This window comes from Phaethon lepturus, unplaced genomic scaffold (genome assembly GCF_000687285.1).
Source record: "Phaethon lepturus isolate BGI_N335 unplaced genomic scaffold, ASM68728v1 scaffold12414, whole genome shotgun sequence".
NCBI classification, from domain to species: domain Eukaryota; kingdom Metazoa; phylum Chordata; class Aves; order Phaethontiformes; family Phaethontidae; genus Phaethon; species Phaethon lepturus.
This window is the reverse complement of record NW_010534105.1, coordinates 170894-184127: the sequence shown is the minus strand read 5'-3', so window position 1 is coordinate 184127 and position 13234 is coordinate 170894. Positions and strand designations below refer to the sequence as shown.

The 13234-nt window shown below is 38.6% G+C and overlaps 1 protein-coding gene across 1 annotated transcript in view; it reads right to left on the bottom strand.

Moving 5' to 3' along the window:
• ROBO2 (roundabout, axon guidance receptor, homolog 2 (Drosophila)) overlaps positions 1–13234 on the bottom strand; it is a gene marked incomplete at its 3' end in the record, with an annotated part of 135709 nt that overhangs the window by 14473 nt on the left and 108002 nt on the right. Inside the window, exons 20-22 of the mRNA XM_010285434.1 lie at positions 10814–10970; positions 3995–4255; positions 480–694 (exon numbers count right to left, since the gene is read on the bottom strand). Coding sequence (XP_010283736.1) covers positions 480–694; positions 3995–4255; positions 10814–10970 — 633 coding nt within the window. The remainder of the gene's footprint in view (positions 1–479; positions 695–3994; positions 4256–10813; positions 10971–13234) is intronic.

The window sequence follows — 13234 nt, the reverse complement described above, 5'->3', positions numbered from 1 at the left end:
AATTGTTGTATTTACTCTACAAATAAATGTTGTTCTGATCTAACTACATTTATTCTGAAGTCTTTTAACTTCCCTGTGTTCATCTGTAAAAGCATTTATCCAGCAAAATATTTAAAAGCGCTTTAAGATAATATTTTTATTCTGTTCCTGATTTATGAAATATATATTCCCAAGCTGAGGTCTTCCCCCTCCCTTTTATGTAGCTGGCTTGCTTCTCCAGTAGAGTGAACTTTTCATGAAAGCTAGGATATAATTGAGTTTTCTTTCAAGTCTTGAAAGCTTTTTAAAATTCATGAATTTTCTTATCATTTTGCAGCAAAGTATTTTCAAATCCTTTTTTAACTTCAGTGTTTAATATTAACACATTTTACATGTTACAGAAATAGAGTTGAATAAATTTTCACTTAGAAAGTGTTTGATTGATGATATATTTTACTGTTAGGAACAAGTTGTTGTCACTGTTAACTGTGTTTGGTTACCTGTCACAGAGCTGTCTAGATTGTCCATACTGGAGCCTGGAGTATGTTCTAGACCTCTTAGCGGCCTACTGATTTCTACAGTTTCTTCTTCAATATCATCCTCATCATCATCATCATCTGGAACATCTGTTTCCAAATCTGAAATAAGGTTTCCAGATACATATCCTAGGGGTGGAACTGGAGCCTGAGGAGGTTGTGTATTGCTTTGGATGTGCCTATACAAACAAACAGGAAAACATCATCAGAATGGATGAGAGTGGGTACCCCATGGTCAACAGAAGATAAGCCTTTCAATAAGTCTGGAAGTAGATTTACAAAAAGTGCTTGTTAGGTCAAACTCAAGAAAAGTCAATTCACCATACCTTCTAATACCAGAGAACCTGTGCACTTTCCAGTCTTAAATATACTTCCCTTCCTGTAAGATGGGGAAGGTCAAGACTGTCCTTTTACAGATGAGGAACAGTGTACACAGTGGCTACATAAATCAGGTAGGAAGTCCATGGAAAAGCACAATTATGAATCCCAACCTAGCATACAAATGTCTCACACAATATTCCACCTTGCAAATCACATGGTGAGCCAAAATTAAATTTCACTCCTTCTTCTTAAACAGTGCCCTTACATAGAACTCACCCTGAAGAGGAAGAAATGACCGGTAGGACAGAAGAAATTTTCAAGTCCAGTAAACCCATTATCAGCAAGGACTTTTTATTTTGCTTTATTCCAAGTAGTTTAATTGATTTAATTGCAGTAGTATTAGGGCAGGCATGTGTGAAATTATTGCATACAGCAATCACAATTAAAGAAAGAAAAACAAATATAAAAAACGACCACAGGATAGCTAAATGGCCAAATGCAAGCAGGGAACTTGAAGTTTCATTTGCGTGGTCTCTGAGAGGCTGGAGGGGAAAAGAACCAACCATCAGCTTTCAATGCAGCATTCTCCACAGCACTACAGGTACACAGTAAGCTGTGCCAGGAGACCCAGGCATGACTGGCCTTGGCATAAGAGCATGTACCGTGTTTGAAATTGCTAAACTTGGCATGTGGGAATCCTTGGGTGGCTGTTCATGAGGTGCCGTGACCTGATTCGCATCGGCAGCGCTCTGGGTTGGATCCAGGATTCTGCTGGTCTCTTGCTTGGACATCAGCATAACAGAAAAAATTACAACTGTCACTTGTTTGGTTTCCTAGCTGTAATATATTTTCCAGGAAAAATTTGTGCTGTATTATTGCCTACACTTGATAAGTGCAGTAATTTTCTTTATTCAAACAGCTTTTTCCTTTTCATAACATAAATCTACCAGATCTGAGAATGTCACAGTAAATGTTCTGTACCACTGGAACCCCTCTCCACCTTGGTATAGGTTTTAAATTATTGCTTATTCTGAAGCTTATTTGCAGAGCAAATGCTTCCCTTCTGATACACAACCCCCTTCTGATACACAACCCCCTTCTGATACACAACCCCCTTCTGATACACAACCCCCTTCTGATTAGCAGTTCTTGAATATTTTTCCGTCTGGACACCAGATTCTTAGCTATGCAACGTTCAAAATACTGCCCTAAAGGACACTGCCATCTAACTGAGGCTCAATAAACACTGTGATTAGCTCCCAATCAACCAAAACACTCAAGTACAAGCTTAATGTTAAGCATGTGATAGAACAATTGAAGTCAATTTCTCATGTACTTGTAGTTAAGCATATACTGAAGTGAGTTGCTGGATCAAGGCCATAATGATTATGTACTTTTCCAGTAATATCTAATGTGCTCTCTCTTAAATTTCTAGTTGTCTGGTCTCTATATTTCTCTTCTATTACTCCTACAGTAACCTATCTGACAGATCTCATCTTGTTGTTTTGTTTCCCCCACCTCTAAACTCGACAGGTTCACTTTGTGAAAAGAAAACTAAGAACGCTTCCTTCCCACTTAAGACAATGGAGGACTTTCCACTGACTTTTAACAGCATTTGCTGAACAGCATGATATGTATCCAGCCAAATATTATCAAAGCATTAAACAATTCCATGTAACAACTACTGTAAAAATAATCTGTGTTTGCAACCCCCAATATTTACCCCAATACCTGCTATAAGGTTCTAATATGAAAATACAGTTTATCATCTCCTCTATATTTTTCTTCAGTGTTTCATGCTCAATTATTGTGACCTTACACAAGAGCAACATTAAAATCTATATATTCCTAAGCAGATTATGAAAGTTCCCAATCAATTTTCATTTCTCCAAAAAGGGAGCAAGACCTTTCCTGTCAGCCGCAAGAGGCTTTGCTACAGAGTCCTATTACGTTATCTGCTCCCAGACTGGCACCCATGGTTTGTAGGGCATAGAAAAGGTAACAGCTGCAAAATGCAGCAACGACTGACTGTACAGGCAGGGTATGCATCTGTGTGCTGGCTCAGAAGTCAGCTACCTTCAATAGGCCAGGTCTAGCTGCTGCCTGGGATTTGGGTCTGTCCCACAGGCAGGCTGGGGTCCGTGCTTGGCAGCGCGGCTCTGCAGAGGGAGTGCAGATTGCAGACAAGCCTCGGGGCTTCGACCGTGTCCAGGGAAAACAGCTGGCTTTGATTTGGCACCGCCTGCCTACCTGCCTGATCTATTTACGGTAGCTCAAGCTGAATAACTTTGTGGCTTCATTTACCAGCGAAGAAAGGCTGCTCCTCCGCTGGCAGCACGCCATTCAGTAACGAGCTCTGCTCCTCTCCTCCGAGATTCGCGGGCTTTGTCTGGGTAGAAAAGTTGTAAAAGGACAACTGCTGCTTAGGGAACATCCAGAAAGCAACTGACCTTCACCGTATCCCCAGCCTGGTGCAGTTGACAAGTTCTTTTCCAGTCCCTGAAGAGATTGCTTCTGTTTGTTTTGCAGGGGAAATGTTACTGTGGTATTTGCTTGCTCTTCCTTTAAATAGGCATAAAGCACTCTAAAACGCTATATCCATTCTGTAAATTCTAACAACTTCCTTCCTGCTATTTCTGGGTTTTTCCCTGCGAATCAGAAATTTTCGTGGTATTTCAAACTACAGGCAGAGATGCAAATGCTTCATTCTCATGTGACACAGGGTAAAAACTGCTACATTGCTATTTCAGGTGACTAGCATTTTTAATTAGGAATTTAGAACCACAATGTTTTGAAAATCCTAAAAAATTTGTATCTTTTCCTAGCTTGAAAAGAGAGTACTCTGAGCTGTATAAAAGTTGTCAGCAGGTGGGTGTTAATTACTTAGTTGAACATATGTAAAACTGCAGAGGAATATTATTTTTACTCGTTTTTCGCCAAGATTTAACATATGACCAAGCATTGCAGTTTATAAAGAACCCACTAAAGTTTAAGGCCTTCACAGTGTAGATACAGTTTTGCTATTTCTTCTTCCATTTTACTGCTTTGAAAACATTACTGAAATGTTGTTGAACACAGTCAATATTTATGTCATCAAGGAATAAATTGTTATTATGCTCTCATTTCCCAGACCGCAGGTGCCCCCTTCAAACATTTACCATGTCTGCTTTGCTATATCAAACTGGTAAGCCCTTGTTAATTCATCAAGGTGGGCTTGAAGCATTGGCTGCATCTCCTCTCGTGGAGAAGGTGTGAGGGTTGCAGTTGACTGTTGCCCAAAGGAGATCGCAGGCGACGAAGCTACTCCTCGGACAGGAGGTGTAGGAACACGGTCATCGTCTTCTTCAAGCTCATCCTCCATGCCCTGATGTAGGTAGGTCTGAACTGGCAAAGGCGGACACCAACCATCACTGTCGTATCTAAAATAAAAACCAAGTAAACTCAGTATACATCAAATCTCATCTCTGACGTGCAGCAGGGGGTACACAGGATTTCTGCTATGGTTTGAACCCTCACACGTAGTGTGAGTTTTAGCATTTATTGAAAATACGTTCATAATTGCTTAATTTCTCCTTACTGAGTCTGTTTAAGTTATCCCACAACTGCTAAGCAACTAGAACAAGATGTGCAACAAAAAAATTGCCAATTCATTATCTCATTTGTTAATGGTGATTAGATAATGTTAAGCCACAATCAACAACAAAAAATGAACTAACTCACTTCCTGAATCATTGACCTAGGAGAATGCATAAAGATTGATCTAGACATGCGTCCTCGTTTCGGCTGGAGTAGAGTTTTTTTTTCCCTAGTAGCTTGGTATAGTGCTGTGTTTTGGATTTAGTATGAGAATAATGGTGATAACACACTGATGTTTTCAGTTGTTGCTAAGTAGTTCTAGTGCTTGTACTAAATCAAGGTTCAGCTCCCCATGCTCTGCAAGCGGTGATGTGCACAAGAAGCTGGGAGGGGACATAGCCAGGACAGCTGACCCGGGCTGGCCAAAGGGATATCCCGTACCATATGATGTCATGCTCAGCATATAAAGCTGGGGGGAGAAGGAAGGAGGGACATTCAGAGTGATGGCATCTGTCTTCCCAAGAAACCATTACGCGTGCTGGAGCCCTGCTTCCCTGGAGGTGGCTGAACCCCTGCCTGCCCGTGGGGAGTGGTGAATGGATTCCTTGTTTTGCTTTGCTTGCGTGTGCGGCTTTTGCTTTACCTGTTAAACTGTCTTAGCCTATGAGTTTTCTCACTTTTTCCCTTCTGATTCTCTCCTCCATCCCACCGCGGGGGGAGCGAGCGAGTGGCTCTGTGTGGTGCTTAGTTGCCAGCTGGGGTTAAACCCAGATAACATGAAAATAGCAGCATTCTTAAAAGGCAGAGCGAGCTTTACGTAGCTGCACTTATGCACTTCCTTACTGCCATCCTCCCCTTTATTTGTCTATAAATTTACTATTTGTTTTTATTTCGTAGCTTAAATAAAAACCTACACTTTCCACATAAATTCTGGTCTTACTACGCTGCATATAGGTATCTGCTGTGATGTGTAATACATTCATGTCACAGCAGCACTGACCCTAAGCATATGCTATGTCACAGCATCAGCTGATAATATATATTAGCACACGTGTTGACAGCTCTGCCAGCACCCCACCTCCTAACCAATCTTTACTGGGACTTACCTAGACAGTGCTGAATTTCTGAACAATTTCAACACACCTGCCCAAAATAAATGAAGAGATTAACAACTACCAATATTCTTCAATACTAAATTCTTCTCTTTTCACATGTAAGACATGTTCTAATAGGTTTTTGTGGTTCAGTTTTTAGTCTTATTCCAAAGGTGTAGGAGGTGATCAAGGCTAGAAACAGAAGCTTTATATTCTACTACCACTTCTTATGTAAGTTTTTCCAGCAAGTGAATCCTTTTCTGTCTCTGTCCTCATCACAGACCTTTCAATTCAGCGTTGTATTACAGTATCATCCCAGGACACTGTCCCTTAGAGACACCAGCATCACCCAAGACACACAGGCCCTAGTGACTGTCATCATTCCCTCCGCATTATCTCCCCAGAGCAATTCCCTAATCTGAACACAACTTCAGTTGTGCATAGCTCTGCTGATGATCACACCACTCCAATCTCTACACTGCCTACCTTTCCCGTCTTCAAAGCATCCAGTCAGTCTGCAGTCTCTTGAGCACCTGCACACGTTCCTTCTTAACTCTCAGCATACTCCAAAATACCTCAGGTTAGACAGCTCTTTTCAAAAGGCAACCAGACAACCAAAAATTCTCACTGCTCCTTCACTGTCAAACCATCTCACACTCTAAAGGCCATTCCTCAAGCATCATCTAAGCCACTTTCTCTTCTTTCCACCTTCAAGGACTGCTGACAAGGTACACCCCTTGTGTCTGCAATGCAGGCAGGCAATGCATTGTGTTATACAATTAATTTCTCAAACCAGTTTACAAATATTCCTTTAAGGCTCCTGATTTGGAAGGAAGGAATTACCGATTCCCCAGAGAAAAATGAATCACTGCCAATTTTCTCAAGTGAGAAGCTAGGTTACAAAATGGGTGGGAACACTGAGACAGAGAAGTTTCAAAACCTGTATTATGAAGAGAACATTTAATTTAAGCAAAACCCAAAGATTTCTAAAATTAACTAAACTACTTTTTCCTTATTCAGAAGTCTGTAGTCTGTATTTAAAAGCACAGATTCAGGATAGCTAAACCAACCTGACTTAATCATCCAAAAGTCTGTGCAAGACATGTCTTGTAATTAAGGCTGGTTATCACTTTAAATCTGTATCTAGCTATAACAGATACACAAACACACATTTGTGTACAGAAGTGCAAATAAATGCTGCATCTTAACACTTGGCATTTAGGAGCTTTTGAGTGAATTATCATTACCATTTTCATAGCACAGAGATTTAAGAAAATGTTACATGATAACATATTCAATTCCTTAGGAGACAATTAAGATATGACTAGCTCTAATTTGTCTTTCCGTGCAATATTCACTCATGACATTGCCACCCAAGGGTGAAGGGACCGTCCTAACTCATGCTGCTAAAAATATACAGTGTAACAGCTCTGTCACTTACTTTTACTCTCTCAACCTCACGCTTTTGTATAATGGTTTCTTCTTTAAAAGGGACAGGGCAGAAAGGACTCCTCAGCGACTTTTCAGTAATGCATAAATGAGCTTTGGATATGTTCGCCTTTTGACCCAACTTCGTTCAAATCCCCAAATGTTCAACTTGATAGTAAAAAGATTTCTTAGTAAAAAGATTCTGCACAAGTACCATATCTTTACCTAGATTTTCTTTGAAATGGAAAGGAGCCTAAGCCTGAAGTTCAGCACTCTGAGATTCAAGATTTCAGGTACAAAACCCTTTCTCTTCATAATGTAAGAATGTCTGAAAAGCCACCGGTTCTAACCTGCATTTTACAAAAAATCTGCAAGAAAAACCTAGCAAACCTAACAGACTACATAGTAACTACACCTTGTATAAATGATACGGTTATTGAAAATTGTGGAACAACAGAGTGAATATCAATCCCATTCATGTTCTTCTGGTTTTCTGAGTAAATACAACTTGGTGAAAATGCATGCAACCTTTTTCAAGTACTTCTTATTTAAATCAAAGCACCGTAACTTTACGAGGGACCTCTGACTGTAATTTAATAATAACAAAGTCCCTAAATAAGTTCTTGTTGACAAACATGACTCTCTATGTTTCTAATAATTTTTATTCTCTTCTCAGCACTTTTATTCTATAGTACGCTTTTGCTATTAAAAATCTTGGTTCATTACATTGATAGATTTTTTTCTTCAAAACAAAAAAATAGATGTGATTGATAGCTAAGGGGCACATGCTATAACAATTCTGTTTCTTTATATAGATTGTTGTAACAAAGAAAGCTTCCCTCTCTACGCCTTGCCAGAAAGGATTTTTTGATGTAAAAGATATTACCTTCTTTACTTCTTCTAAAACCATAAAATGACTATCAAATATATTGCTGTTCAGCAGCTACTATTCCGTTTTAAGGTGGAATCAATGGTAAAAAACAAAAATAACCAATGATAACAACATGAAGACTGCCTTTACTGGGGCCGACTCAAGAGTATGTGTAGTATTGGTGAAAAAATATAAGTAAATGATAATTGATAGGTAATAAGCATTTCCTTACTGTCAAGTTTCTTGGATAAAACCAAGGAAAAGCATCTTCTTTGAAAGGGGCAGGAAAGGGAACATGCTTAATTAGGAGCTACTACAGGAAAAGAGAATCTTCAAAGATTCTGCATTATATACAAGAGAAAAACAAGGAAGACAACAAGGAACAAGAACAGAGTTTGTAGAAGACCACAAAAAAGGGCGAAGTTTCACGGGAAAGAGCTTGCTTGGGAAACAACAGTATAAACAGATTCACTGCATAGGTTAAATAGAAATTTAAAACATCCCAAAAGCTACCACATTATATAAAAGGCTGCTTGGATTAACGTGTTCACCTTTCCTTATGTTTGTTGCAGTTCATGGAAAAATAGAGGTGAATGTAAACCTCAGTTCTTCTGTGGAAAAGTCAGTAGAGAGAACTAAGAGTGTGGGGTTTTTTTCATCCTTACCTACGAATAAGTTAGTCGACTTTTTTTTTCACTTGCTGCTATTGTGGATTTTCTTTTACCATTTATAAACCAATAGGCCACTAGTGTTAATTTCTAGTAAGCCAAATAAGTTGTCAAAATTGTTTCATTTATTTGGGACACTCATGCCAATGAAACTCACACTTGAATTCAAGAGTTATAGGAAGACATGTACAGAAAAATAAGTCTCTGTTTAGATGCCAGCTCCCTTATTTTGTTGCTCTAAACATTCACCTTTCATATAACATTGTGAGAACTTTATAATAAAGTGTTCATTTTTTTCTGAGTGGAAGTCCTTTTTTCAATTGTAATTCACAATATAATTACATCTGCATGTAATTAATTCTAAAATTAAAACACATCGAACTTGTCATACATAGTATACATCAAAGCAAATCAAGAAAAACCGGCCAGTTTAAAAAAATTGCTTGCTTTTTTTTTTTTTACCCAGTATGTCGATATTAAAGGCAACATAAGGAATGCAGTCTATGATTCATTCCACTTTAACATGTTGAAAACCACAGAAGCAAGATCAACCCCTGAATACAGAACAACCATTAGTATTGGATACATGCTCAGGAAGTTTGGGCATTGCAGATTCATTGGGTTCAGCAAAGTTGGTTGCAAATTACTGTAGCTCAAGACTGATACTGTAAGTCTAATCTTCAATTTTTTGGTGTGTTTTTGTGTTTGGTAAAATGCACATTAGAAGGTCTTGTAACAACAACTATTAATGAGACATTACAAAAAGCACAGAAGGGTAATTCAAAAGATAACCAGAGGAAAAACTAAGTCTGAATTGTTGGGAACCTGGAAGGCTGGTGATTACCTTATCCTTAAATAACCAGTGTTGTCTTGGTGACCAACATCGTTCCTTCCAGCTCAATAACAGATACTTTATGCAACTGAGGAGTCAAGCCCTGTGTCACAAGGGATTTCTTTAGAAGATATTTTCATTTATATTTTATGCCATTTCATTGTCCTGAAAGAAAATCCAAGTTGTTTGCCTTCTATGGCATAATTATTTTAGCGAAATGGCTGCACATGTATTTTTAAGGATATAAACTGATAAAGACAAATATATGGTGAAAGCATCTTCAATTTATTTTAGCTTTTTATAAGAGAATACAGAACATAATTATTATATGCACTTTTTGCCTTGACTTTTAAACAACACTTACAATCAGCAAGGTTATTCGTTTTCCCTTACAATTGCTTTGAAATTCTAACTCTAATATAGCCTGAATGGACCTTCATTTTAAAAGGAACTTCACTGATTTATACAGTTAGTTATTATTCATTTTAAGAGTTCAAGGACTTGGTATAAACTCAAATATTAGTATTTAATTCTTTGAATTGTCATTATAAAAGTAGTGATGATCAATTCATGCTTACAAAAAAAGTAATGCTTGAAATATTTTTAGTCAGTAAAGCTATTACAGTGATTTTTAAAACATCTGTTTCATCCTTAGGAAATATTGATTAATCCATGTTTTTAAACAGGCAGAAATTTGCCCCTGACAGAACAGTGATTCTCAAAGGCTCCAATGGAGCTGACCACAGAAAACTATTTTTCTGTATATTCTGATTTTCCACCAGAGCTTGATAAACTGGTATTTCATATAGTTTCATTTTTTTTAAAAGCATTCCATAATTGTTCTTTGTGCAGGAAATGTCTCTTTCCTCTCATTTAGTGCTTTTTGTGTGATTTTGTGTCCTCAAAAACAAGTTTAAGTTATCCAAAAATAAGTGTCAGGTTCCAGAAACTCAAGAGTTGTTTAAATAATAAAAGAAGGCCTATAAATAGCATGCCTTCCTCAACTGTGAAATTTCTTCTAAAAGCCGATGAGAAGATTATTATCCACTGGTTGATCTTCTAAAACGAATCCAGTTTAGTGTGAGGGTTTTTGTTCTGTTGGCTCTAATATTTTTAAACATCAAAGCAGTAAAAAATATAAGGAGCCAGATCATGTCACCCTTACTCACTCTGAGTCTCATCATTTGCAAGCAGTCCCAACAGAATTCAATTAAGCTACCTGTGAAGTGAGATACCTCTCATCATGAGTAAGCAGAGAAGCCCTACATGACGATGAAGCAAGGTCACTTTTATTTCCATCTTCAGTCACTATCAAGAGGAGCTATTCAAACATTCCTCCTCCATAGCCTTGAATAAGTCTATAGGATAAGACGCTCTCTCTTTTTTTTTTGAAACAAAACAGAATAATATTGTCACTTAGCGAAACTAAAAAAAAAAAAAAAAAAAAAAAAAAGCCTCATCTCTTCAAACCACAGATTTTTCTTCAAAACAAAAAGAAAAAAAATTACCCTGCTTCTTGCTGATCCACCCCATAGTGTTCCAGCTCTGTGCCTGGAAGCGGCTGCACGGGAGGCGGGGGGAGGGGAACACTGGCCCAGTTTGAACCATTATTTTTCTGGGGCTTGGCAGTATTTTTATTTTTCTTCTTTTTCCCTCCTTTGCCACCTGCAAATCCAAAAAGAAAAATAAAATGTTAGCGATATAATGTAGGGGAAAAAGCTAGCTATTTACATTTCTTTGAAAGAATTCTGATTCCAGATGGCATTCCCCAAAAAAGAAGATGCATTTATATCTCAGCAGAATCAGCATCAACGTGCTAATGCTGTTACAAGATTATAAATAATAATAGAATAAAATGGAAAAATATTCTGAATAATTGTCGAAAATCACTTCTTTTTAAAAACCCATACATTTGCACCACAGTAGTACACAACCAAGGAAAGACATGTTTTGCTATATCAGAAACACATTTACTGATTTAGTCATGTCTGCTTTATGACTTCTTGAATTCACTGTTAGATAAAAATATAATAGACCATAGCAAATGATTTCAAATGGCAGAACCCAATGTGCTTATAACACTGTTTTGCATAACCTCGCTCCGTGGAAAACACAGAGGTTAAGGACACAATCTAAACAAACTGTCATTAGACTCAGCATCTTTCAGCCGGAATGACTAGTGTTAAGTTGTCAAAACAAAAGGAAACGGGGTTTTGTTGATAGGAATTTACTAAGTTCCATTTTTTTAAAACATCAGGTGGTCATCTGCAATGTTTTAGGACTGTCTGTTTCACAGGATTCAAATATCTTGTGCCACCACAGAGAAGAGATTCTATTACTAATGTACAGCTCTAATGGAGAGATGAGGCGAGCAATGCATTTTGCTTAAGCCCTCTTCTCTTCTCTTGTCATTTTTGTACCCACTTCTCTGGTGGAGACACTTCCATTTACGGGAAAGTGATCTTACAGAAAAAGCTCTCCTCCCCCTTGTTTCCCTTCTTTTATTTTGCCCTGATTCCTTTTTCTTGTCAGGAATTGATTCAGAGGAAGAATGGCACAAGATTTCAAATCCTTTGACTGCTCACAGACCCATCTCTTTTATTGCCATTTTGTTGCGGCTTTCAAACTCTCTGGATTGTTGGGTGGAAGAATGGTTTTTCATATGCTTTTTCAGTGGGGTACCCAGATGGCAGTCACTCATCCCTTGCCTGTTGCAGAAAGCACAGTCTAATCCATCTTACTCACTGACGTCTCTTGCTGATTTATAAGGATCAGCCAAAACAAACTCCATGTAAAAAGTTCTCATCAGTAACAAACCAAAAAAATCACAACTGACTTGTAAGGCAGGGTGGGACGGTGTGCCCTGGCAGGTACCACCCTCTTCGCCATGGCTCTAGCTTTAGGTATAGAGACCTCCAGAAGGATGTGCAATGCTAGTGACAGAGACAAGCACATGTCACAGGACTTTTAATCTGAGAGACAGTGGCTTTATTCTGTTATCTCCAAACATCATCTGGACCAAAATAGGAACGCATAGGGAAGGAAGAAACAAGATGATTCTGTGATTCAGAAGTAGCCAAGACTTCTCTCTTCATCTCCTGCTGTGGCTGCTAGAGACAGGCAACAAACTAGCAAGGTTTCTAATCAGCCTGGCTGGTAGCATGTTGCAAACAAGACTTTGGTTTCCACTACTCAATTCCAGATCCGAGCTCTTCCTTCCTTGTCTTGGAGTATTTATAGTAAGTCCAGCCAAGATCCCGTCATTCACTGTGTGCAAACTGAGCTGATATTCCATCTATTAGGATGCAAGTCAGGTTCTTTTCCTCCTTTTGTAGCCTGGCAGAGAGGGAAGCTTTCTTGAAAAGGGAAAGAACATTTTGATCACCAGAAAAGAACCCCCAGTGATGCTGGCAATGGGGGAACAAATATATGAACCTTCTGGGGGGAAAATGAAGCTTTCAAAGCACAGGTACGGTGGAAAGGGGAGTTAAAAATAAGGTCACAGAACAGTACAAAAAAAGTAGGTTAATTTTAATTTGTGGGACATGGGGTAATTTTGAAAAGTCAGCAGGAGTAGGAGTCAACAAGGGCCAAGGCAGGAGGCGCTGCTTTGGGAGGAAAGCACATGCATAAGGGGGGGTGTGTTGCAGGGGATTTAAACTAGGAATACCTAGCGAAGAGAAATGCAGAGAAGAACTTCAGTTTAGAGATTAGCTGAGGTGGAGAGGAAGATTTTGGAAGTGTAGCATCTTAGCAGCATCTTAGTAATCTTAGGAGACCGGTAAAATGGAAGTTGGATGTCTGGGATGCTAGAATGAAAGCACTTAGATTTGGGAGGGGTTGGAGAGAAAGGTCAAAGATAACAGCTGTTAGAGTGAAGCAGAGAACTGAGGAACTGTTCAGATGAAGAAATAAAAGAAAGGAACTCC